Below are 10,917 nucleotides of genomic sequence, written 5' to 3'. Positions count from 1 at the left end.
ATCTTCAACAATAGATTACTGTCGACCCAAGAATGCAAAACAGCCTTTTCCATGGAATTGGACAAGGTCTCCTGCCGTATCAAGACAAGTCTAAGCCTCCTGTTTGATCAATGGTGTCAAAATCTGCATTAGTTTGCCTCATCGCTCTTATTTTCTTCTTTTCCTTTTTTGTTTCTTAACTCATCAACCCTTCTCCACTGTTCCTGTAAGGCTTGTCTTTTGTAATTTCTGAACCTCCTTTTTGAATAAAATTCTGCAGGGGCAAAAGCCCCTCCAGTTCAATCAAAAAAAAAAGAACTTGACACATGCTGACATGCACCAGATGTACCAGAGGTCGTTTATATAACATATGAATTATAAGCACCAAGTACCTGGGACAAATAGAAGCTATATTCTTTAGTTTACAGTTTACACAAATTTGAAACAAGTTCTAAATATGACAACAATCAACTGACTGCATTTTGAGCCAAAATTTTCGTACAAATAGCACCAACTACAGCAATGGACATGTAGCCAGACCAGATATCACCTATTCACCTATCAGTTATTTACCAGGGTGACACAACCAGAACCCCACTATGTGGTTGAAGAAAGGAGAAGGAAGACTACTTTGAGAAGGAAGACTACTTTCTGAATTTTGCGTCTCGATATAGCCCACAGATTACACGGCTACAGGCACATAGCAATAAACCACCATTAAATTATGTTACAGATCAAACCTAAGCATCTTCATGAGACAAGTTGAATCTTTGAGGCTCCATCAAATGCATGGTCCGGGACCACCTTCCTCCAACAATGTAGAACAGAAAACCCACATATGATCCTCAAACCGTTTGTACAATAATGGTCCGACCAGTTCCAAGTGCTTCCTGCACGTCCATCATCATATGCCATCCACCATCACGTGACTGAAACTCTGCTGCCCTCAAATCCATTTCATTTCTCAGGATTTTGTTCACCCATTGGATACTCTGATACAGCACTGTCAGCAACTGGTTCAGGGTGCTTGATTGAATCAATATCAGATGAAACAGGCGATGCTGCTTCTGTCTCAGACACTGAAGATCCAAGCATATCATCACTATTCTTTTCCTCTCCAAACTTGGCATCGCAATCCATGGAATCCAGCTGCTTCTCACTTTCAACCTCCATATCAAGAACTGCAGTATCCTTCTCAGCAACATCACCACGTTCAGCTTCTTCCTCCTTCCATTCTACAAACTCAGGTTGACTCTCTTTTACATCCGGAGTTGGTGGTCTGATATCATCTTCCAATGTGTCAATGGTACCATTTGCCAAGCCGGTGTGACCAGACTCTTCATTTGCGTCTTTGTTGGGGACAGGTAGAGGTGGTTCAGAACCTTTTGTGTCATCCATAACCTCCTCGCCAAGAATGACTTCATCATTTTCATCATCCTCTTTTAGTGCGGACATTTCCGAATTTGGAGATGGGGAAGCTTCTGAACTAACCAAACCATCATTCAGTGGTTTGTCCTCGTCAAATGCAAACCAGTTGGAATTTGTAAAGAGCGAGCCACTGCAAACGACATCTTCATTAGTCAATTCTTGTTGCAAACATCAAATGTGCTTACAAAAGAAAGAACAGTAGTATCAAATAGAAAAAGAATAAACCTTTCTTGTTCGTCTCCAAGGCGAAGGGAGGAGATTACTACCTCTGCAGATTCATCATCAAAATATACATCCTGCGGCAGATATAATAACAAGAAAGGAAAACATCAAACGTCAGGAAATACAATCTGCTCAGTTCAATTCAAAATGATACAATGAATCTAAACAGTAAATCTGAATATACCTCATCATCCCGCTCAAGTGATGCTTGAGCCTGCATGTATCAAATATAAACAAAAAGTTACAGAATAAATTTTAAAAACTGTTAATGTGTTGCAACTACAGCCAAAACTTGCTGTTTAGGTCCATAATAAAAATTAAGAATATTCTTTTAATGTAATTGAGCATTTTGGATCTCAGAAAAAACAATGATTCAATCTTTTAATGTAAATCAATATGCCTATATATAAAGCACTAAAGTGTGCTAATAGACCAAACTAGAAACAACTGCACTAATCAAGAGAAACTGACCTCGTCAATATCCTCATTACTGTAAATACCATATTTAAATGCCTGGCTTAAATTACTAGCAAGTGCAGCCACATCGTAGTCCCTATCTCGGAAGTCTTCATCATCGCTATCCCTACCACGATCCTGCAGTGACGTTGGTCGACTATAACCAGAGAAGAAAGCAGAAATTTAGCTTATGATCTTTCATCCCAGTATATCTCTTTACACATAGCAAAGCCAAAGCAGCTGAAGTCTGTGGCAACTCCATATACTTCATGCGAACATGCAGTACATATTGGCTACCCTTTGAAAGTACTAAAGAATTGATAGATTTGGCATTAACATCATAGAGAGGCAGAACTGCAGAAGTCTAACCACATCTGGGCCTAGCTGTTAGCGCAACATGAGGGAAGCTCTGAAACATCGCAATATTGTTGTTGATGATTCCTTATATGTCACTGCAATTATTTCCTAATCCATCATATATGCATTTAATGTGTCAATGACATATGGACTGCAGACCCTCATGCCAGTGACATTCAAGGAAATTTTAAGATTCCTCGTCACATATGAGAAATTAGCTCTTGTTCATCCATGCGAAAAAAGAGAAAGCATCCTAGTGAGAACATCTTCTTCCTCCTCTTTTTTTTGTAGGATATGGACATAACTTGTTCTTAGTGGACTTGTTACTCCACAAACATCTGTTCACTATAGTTCCTTCCAAATCTAGCAAGAAGTCTAGGAGTAATGCAGGATGCACTTTTGGATATCAAAGCAGCACAGTTGTAGTTAACAGATGTGCAATGTTCCTAAAGCAATCACATTGACTGATACTACTTTCTGTGCGTAGAACGCAGATTTTATGATTCATAACGACAAGCGAGTACATGGAGAATTCAAATTTGCAGTTAAATAAAAAAAATGCACAAGATAAACCATAAGAAAGCTAAAATGTACTTACCCGCAAGCCCACTGGTAAACATTTTCTAATGCATTACGCTTCGTTAGGGTACTGGCATGCCACTCAATCCAATCAGAATTTTGCTGCAATCAAATTAAGCCTGTTATATAAAATTGGCTGTTGCTTAAATCATCAAAAGCAAATCACGCGAACAGTTCTTTTAGGAATGAACTTATACAGCAAAGATGAACAAACAAAGATAATACAGCTGACAAAAAGCACGATAATTGGCACAAAAGGTGCATCAGAAATCTGCAAGATTGCATTGTACAAAACCTTAACATGTACATTCTACCATCATATACAATCATGATAAACAATGGGTATTGCAGAGGCTACAATACTGCAGGTGAATTTAACTTGCATATATCAAGATTTTTTCCTAGGAACAAAACTTCCATCAAAGAACTTGGGTGATATTGCTCAAACTGACTTCACATGAAGCTCAATACAACCTATAGAATCAAGATGGCGAGAGAGAGAGAGAGAGAGAGAGAGAGAGAGAGAGAGAGAGAGAGAGAGTTTACGTGACATTATTTTATTTTGTGCATTGTACAATGATCATCAGACAAATTGCAAGTGAATTAATGATGGCTAGCAGACCAAGTAACATGTAAATAATTGCAGTTTTTCCTCTATACAATGATCATTGAACTCAAACCTGCAAATGTGATTGAACCATGATGTTAGTATTGGCCAGCTGAAGGAGCTTGTTAGCTATCCGTGTCATATGACCAACAATTCCTATCCTTGGTGGAGATCTTCCCTCTGAAGCCAATGTATGCTGCAAGAAAAATATAAGTGAACAAACAAATATATAAAAAAAGATGATAAAGGTAAACCACAGTGAAACAATGGATGTAGTAAGAAAATTTGATTTAACTACCTTAGTTAAATCTGACGACAGAGCGGAGTTCTTCTCTGCTTCCAGAATTCTTGTAACAAGTTTACACTCATCAAGGACATGGTAAATCAGTTGATCCTGCTTACTCTCCAGACATGACCCAATGATATTCTCAACATGGTGGTGCAAAAAGTTGTTAAATGGGTACCTAATGATGAAATCTGTGTCAGGGTTTCAATAATTTTTATATGCAGATTCCAATATTTAACTTACTCAAAAAATAGATCTATAGCGTGCTTGATTGCTCCTAGTTGAATCAGTCGCGTTTCGGCAGCTTCACTACCAATTGATAGTAGAACGGAGATGAACTCAACAATCTGACAAATGAAATACCCAGCGTTAATAACATAGAAAAATTAGAACCATTACCTGATATTCTATAAAGTCCAAGTCAAAGAAACAGATAGCGTTAGTGCTCTGGATAAACCAATCCTTGATATTTTCCACGAAAGATATGTGTGTAAACCAACAGTGGCACCAAATGACTAAGTTCTCCAGCACTAGTTGCTGTGCAGTTTAGTTCATGACTATTTAAAATAAGCAAATAAACAAAACAAGTACTGCTTACCTTTAAGCGATGTTTCCCGAGTGGAGGTTGTAAGCTTCCGTAGGTCGTTGGCAGAACATTTTCTGCAGATGAAACATCCAGCAGCTTCAACAAATCCCCTGAAATATCATAGGTACCAACATAGATGTTCAAAGGGCACATTAGATAGATGGTTGTAGCTTTGATAACTCCATAAGTAAAGATACATGGAATTTACAGATTAAACAACCACTAACCTAGGCTATCCAGCATGCCATTTACTGTCTCTGGACTTGCAGTGACAAGTGTTCCATGGCTCAACTGACTACGGAAAGCCTGGTAGGAAGCCGATACAAGTCTCTTAGGATCTAACAAAGATATGCACACTGATAATGAGTGGACCAGCACCGATTTAGGCCTTGAATCTTCAAAAGCATGTTGAAATAATCTCCCCACAAAGCTGTAAATGTGAAGTAAAAAAAGAATGGCCATAACTATGTTGAACATCAAGTTGAAAAGACAAAACCAACACACTATAAAAATCTTGATAAATTTAGACAGTAGTACAACTCAAAATTACCTTGGACTGGAAATCTTTGCAGCAAGTGCTGGAGGGGCATATCTAGTTACTGCACAAAGGATTTCAGCAGCATTTGCATGAACCTCAGGAGAATCCTGCAATATAAGTTAAATAAAGAGAATCATATTGAATGCAAAAGCACAAATTCCCAAGAAAATGTGATCCATTCAGTGCAATTATTCCACAAACATGGCAATGTGAACCAGAAATTGGATCATTGCATCTCAGGTCTGGAGGAGATTGGACTAGTCATATAGGTTCTGGATTAGAAAGTTGTAGTCAAAGCTAATGCAATTTATAATCACATTATATGAGTCAATGGTTATTCTAAAAATGGGGCATCAAGAAACCCAGTTTTTGTGCAAGGCCTATCATGCTTTGCCAAGTCAATTAAATACAATATGTTGGTTTTTATCATCCCTTGAATCCAACCTGGCACCGGCAACCAGCAGTGCTGTTTTACCCACAACCAACAGAATGGAACAGGCAAGGCCTTTCACGATAAGAGAAGCAATTGCTTTCTGATAAGCTCAGTGAGGACAATTGAGAAATAACGTTTCAACAAAATTTACACAAATGTCAACAGATGCAAACTTAGGTAGTTTCAAACAATGCAGGATAAATGGATAACGGAAAAGGTTAGATGCTAAAAACAATCTTTAGTTCTTACTGATGTGCTGAACTTGTCAACAATCATCTCAAGGACTTGTATGTCATCTAACCATTGCATAGAATCTGCATAGCTTGAATACATAGCTTCATCCGCACCGATTAAGCGAATCAAAACCTGTACAAAACAACAAACAATCAAACTATATAGGCTGGGTCATTAATTCATTGTATGGGAAAAGTATGTTTTCAAAATGTGTAAAATGTTAGCATGGCCAAGCCCTCATTTGCCAGTATCACAAGCACATACTTTTTCAGCGCCTTTACAAGTGGTTAAAGTAAAAATTTACACTTATAGTATAGTTTTAGAGAAAACTGACCTCCATGATAGAAGTAATCCCAATAAGATCAACAAGTTGGCTAACTATTTCAGGATGGCCCTGTAGAAACAAGACAGTTTGGGAATAATCATTACATACTCGAAGTGCTTATTTTAGATACAACACACAGGGTAAGGTAGAGATACAAAAGCATTGCATGGATGTGATAGCCATCCAGAAGCATTATGTTCCAATGGGGTTAGTGGTGTTTCATTATAGGTATAGTACAAAGTAAAGTATTATTAGATATACCAATGCATGAACACGACAAATAACAAATAAGAGACATCAGTGAATGAAACAGAACCTACAAGAGCAAAAGAAGAGCTAAAAACTGGTAAAAGAGCTACACAGACCTGCACATAACTAACTAGTGGGAGTGTCTTCCTCATCATCAAGCAAATCACTACCTGCAAAAATAAGAACATGGCAATTTAGAATGTCAGTACAAGAATCAGCAAATTACAACTTTGATCGTGCAACTAGAGATTTTTCTTCAAGAAATAAAAAGATGTATAAAAGTACCTTGGCAAAGTAACCAGCCGACAATGTCCCATGAGGGTGGTCAGGTTTCAGGAAGGAGAAAAGCAAATTCATAAGCTGCACAAGGATCACAACTTCATCAGTTGCAAAAGACAATTTTTCACCCAACTGGAGTAACAGTAGTATCAGAATTGCATTAAACAACAATAACAAGGTTAAAAGTAAATCATACATCTTCATCCTCCACCAATGTCTTCATGATGACATCCACTTCACATGTAAATATTTCACAAGCTATAAATGGAAATCTGCACAGTGGAATTCCATGGTTTTCAAATAAAATCCACATTATTAGATTGTAAAAAGTTGAGTTTTATATAATCTTAGTTATCCATGCTATACCTAAATATCCTTTTCTTTTCTGCATCTTCAGGAGTCTCCTCTACAATGTAGCGGAGCAATTGTTCCACTTGAACCCTGTCCCGCAGACTGCACTAACAAGAATACACAGGTTAGTTCATTACCACAGAAAAAAAAACACTTACCACTAATAATATAGAAAAAGGACAACCACAGTGTAACAGTGCTCTAGAAAAGAAACAGTACAAATTGATTAAGCGGGTATTCAGTGCTTTGCACTCCTGAATTATTTCATCCTCATCAAGAAGATCCTCCAACTTAAAATTTTCCTTGTCCAAAATAGTATCCACCTGAAAGAGAGAAAAGGAATGTTCAGTTAATAAATAACTGTACATTTTATTAGGGGAAAACAATTATCATCAAAGTACAAGCACTCACAGGTGATGCAGCGGAGAGTCCAGGCACGTGCCAAAACATCTTGCACAGTGAATGTTATGTCAGTACCCACACTGTCACGAAATCACAACCTAAGCGGACTTAGAGCTGAGATTTCCACATCATGAGCTGGTACCCTGGAAATAGATGATAGTGAGATGACACAGGGCAAAGTTTCTTCAACGAATAAATGAAGCATTGGTATAAAGAACATATATCCTTTACAAAACAATAAACTACCCACTGGAAACTGTTTTCTACTACTTCCGACCCAAAATGAATGTCATTCTAGGTTTGGACTAAGTCAATAATCACATACAACGGGTTCACTACCATCGACCCTCGACCAGGGTTTGTCAACCCCGACCCTAGTTCACCGGTTCATTTTCGACCCAAAGTGTAAAAATCTCTCACATGTAGCATAACACTAGGGTACCAGGTTGTGCGACCCCGTACCTCTACCTCGTCGACCCAGAAACTTTGTGACTACGAATAAACTTTACTAGACTTATAAAAACATTATCAAGATTTGTATCTCTAAATGGATTTATTATGAAAATATATTTCATTATTTATCTAATGGTACTTATTACAGACCATAAATGTTAATATATTGTTTTGTATACTTGGTCAAACCTAAGATTCATTGACTTCTCAAGAAACGAGAATGACATTCTTTCTGGGATGGAGGAGTGCTACATAAACTGTTGTCCTGTATTTTAAATAGAAAAACTGTGATTAACCACCTGGCACGCTACCCACACAATGCCGCTTCCCCCATTCAGTCTCATCGATAACATGAGTATACATTTGGGCTTACTTTAAGAACAGTGTTCAAACTTTGACTCAAAAAGCTTTCTTATCTGGCTACTCCAGAGCATTAAGTACCCACACAACAAATTAACCCACACCCACTTCATCAACAGGTCATAACATTGTATACATCTCAAAGTTCATAAGAATTCCAAAACACTCTTAGAAGTTAGACCTTTAAAACATTTAATTTAACACCCTGAAAAGTGAAAACCCAAAAGCCAAACACCTAAACAGAAAAAACTCTGACGAAAGTGAATATAGAACCATTGGTCATCTAATTAAACATCGCTAGCCTCAACAAACATCAATTCACCTAAGAAACAATGTAACCAAAGCAACAGAAAACTAGATTCCAATTGCATCCTTACCCCCAAAACAAATCTTTCGAGCATAGAATGGAAAGAACAAATATGCACTGAACAAAAGCGCCCGAGATCTCCTACACTGAAATCTTCAGAGTGTACAAAAGGCAGTCAGCCACCGAATAGAAATCCCCTCATTGTGAGCTTCCAGATTCATAAAGCTACACTCAAGCAACAATTGAGGAGCCGATCACATCAGAGTTGGAAAACATATAAAAAAGGCAAAACAATGTTTACCCCCACACCTCCAGCCTGCCTCGCTTCAAAAGTCCGAACTGTCTAATAAGCCAAAGCAATCCTACGAGCTTCCAGCTCCGCAAGCACCAATCCGCAAAGCGAGACAGCTAAAGCGACGACTGACACAGCAACGCACGGCAGCCCCCACCCACCCGCATACAAAAAAGCAAGCGCACAAACACAAACGACATCACTCCCCCAACTAGCTCTCAGCTGCGCACCCCAGCTCCGCAGCTAACCTCTACCCCTTCTCTCGATGCATCAAATCACAGGACGACGCGATCGAGGTGAGCGTAGAGAGCTAGCAGCAAACAGCAGTTGGGAGCTCGAGAAAGGAACGGAGTTCCTCACCAGGTGGCCAACGGAGAGACGATGTAGGCTCCGAACACAGGCACAGGCGCACAGCAGCTCCTCGTCGTCGTGGCGGCGCCGGCGGCGGAGAGGGGGGGGAACAACGAATGAGCAGAGCACGCCCTCTCGCGATCCGAAGCTTTAGAGGCTCTCGCCAAGCCGAGCTGGATCCGGGTGGCCGCCGCGAAACCCTAGAATTTGGCAATCGCGAGATGAGGAGTGGGAGGACGAAAGGGCGCGGAGGCGGAGGTGGAGGAAGGGGAGCAGGAGCCAAGAGGGGGCGAGGGTTCGATCGCGAGGCGGAGATGGAGGAGAGGCAGGGAGAGAGAGAGAGAGAGAGAGAGAGAGAGAGAGACTTTGGGGAGAATAATCTAACGAGAAGGGGCTTCGTCTCGATGCGACATGGGGAGCTGGACTGAGGTGGGAGTCTCCGTCCAGGTGCGGGTATATACGGTTGCGTCTCTTGTCACTGGGGGCCACGCCGCGTGGGCCCGTAACGCAGTGAGAGTAGTTTGAATTCCTCGGTGGCGCTGGAGGGTTGCGCGAAGATGTACGCTACGATTACACGATGGTGTCCCCTGGTCGTTTGAAATGCTACACTTAGACTGTTGAGTGGGCCACATTCTTCGAGGGACCGCGTCACAGTGTAATGAGAAAAGGTGGCTTTCGGTAGCAGTAGCTTTTCCGGGGTTAATGACGTGGAATGGGTCGGGCCAGTAGCTCCTGCCGGCGTCCATCGGGCACTCATGTTGACCAATGGCTCTCTCACTGCCCGTGGGTCCATGAGGATGTGGGACAATTTTGTCAGTGCAAAATTGTAGAGCAGCACTGGCATCCGAGATTCGATCTAGCATGATTCCGTCCGGCTACAGTTACCCGGTTAGCGTACGTGCAGTACTGCCAGGTTGGTCGAGGCGAGACACTGCCGCGCTGGGCCATGGGCCATGAATTCCTCAGGCCCCAGTGACTGGTAGTACATTCCTTTTCGAGGAAGGCCCAGCTCCTGAAAATTTTTGAGTTTGTCTATTATAGCATTTTTATTTTTATTTGATAATTATTGTTTAATTATGAACTAACTAGATTCAAAAAATTCGTCTCATAAATTATAAGTAAATTGTACAATTAGTTTTTTTTTCTATATTTAATGCTCCATGCATGTGTCTAAAGATTTGATGTGCTGTAAAATCTTGAAATAAAATTAGTAAATTTTTGGGAAGAAACAAGGCCTAAAGTTTAGTCATATTTGGATGTTACATGGGATGGCTCATGGAATGTTCGGATACTAGTAAAAAATAGATTATGAATTCCGTCAGTGTAATTTGTAAGACAAATTTATTAAGCCTAATTAATTCATCATTAGCAAATATTTACTGTAGCGTCACATTGTCAAATTATGGATTAATTAGGATTAAAAAGTTCATCTCATGAACTAATCTTAATTTGTATATTTTAGTTATTTTATTTAATACTCCATGCAAGTGTTTAAACATTTGATAGGATATAGGGGCTAAATTTTAGCACAAAGAACCAAATAGGGCCAAAATCGGCAGGGAGGCTCTCTACCTTTTTTTTTGTTAATAAAAATAAGTACAGAAATAGTATAAACAAATAACTGTACAACTTACCAGGCATGCAAAGCCCAGAGAAAAAGAAAGAATAATTACAGACGGTTCTCTCCACAAGTTAAGAGGGTTTGAGAAGCTTTTCTTATAGCCTTGATACACACCAAGCCAAGTTCCTCCTCCGAGTGCAGCTTTCCAGTCAGCAAGTGAACAAGCTTATCAAAGACGATCCCATTTCGAGCATTCCAAATCATCAAACAAGCTTTGTTATC

At 39.7% G+C, this 10,917-nt stretch overlaps 1 protein-coding gene across 2 annotated transcripts; it reads right to left on the bottom strand.

Moving 5' to 3' along the window:
• On the bottom strand, positions 326 to 9,470 carry LOC110436281 (serine/threonine-protein phosphatase 6 regulatory subunit 3-like). Of its 2 annotated transcripts, none has more exons than XM_021462920.1 (20): positions 9,084 to 9,470; positions 7,321 to 7,454; positions 7,129 to 7,232; positions 6,925 to 7,011; positions 6,755 to 6,830; positions 6,565 to 6,639; positions 6,396 to 6,449; positions 6,040 to 6,099; positions 5,721 to 5,837; positions 5,051 to 5,145; positions 4,728 to 4,930; positions 4,513 to 4,610; positions 4,158 to 4,261; positions 3,927 to 4,092; positions 3,702 to 3,824; positions 3,041 to 3,123; positions 2,101 to 2,242; positions 1,814 to 1,843; positions 1,633 to 1,703; positions 326 to 1,537 (listed from the first exon to the last, which is right to left on the bottom strand). In XM_021462920.1, exons 2-20 carry the CDS (start codon positions 7,357 to 7,359, stop codon positions 937 to 939), a joined length of 2,328 nt encoding a protein of 775 aa, XP_021318595.1. In that variant the 5' UTR covers positions 7,360 to 7,454; positions 9,084 to 9,470; the 3' UTR covers positions 326 to 936. The 2 variants fall into 2 exon arrangements, with proteins under 2 accessions (XP_021318595.1, XP_021318596.1); XM_021462921.1 differs by lacking the exon at positions 9,084 to 9,470 and adding an exon at positions 8,502 to 8,649.

Source organism: Sorghum bicolor, chromosome 6 (genome assembly GCF_000003195.3).
Source record: "Sorghum bicolor cultivar BTx623 chromosome 6, Sorghum_bicolor_NCBIv3, whole genome shotgun sequence".
In the NCBI taxonomy this organism is placed as follows: Eukaryota; Viridiplantae; Streptophyta; class Magnoliopsida; order Poales; family Poaceae; genus Sorghum; species Sorghum bicolor.
The sequence above is the reverse complement of the archived record's forward strand: the minus strand, read 5'-3'. Positions and strand labels throughout refer to the sequence as shown.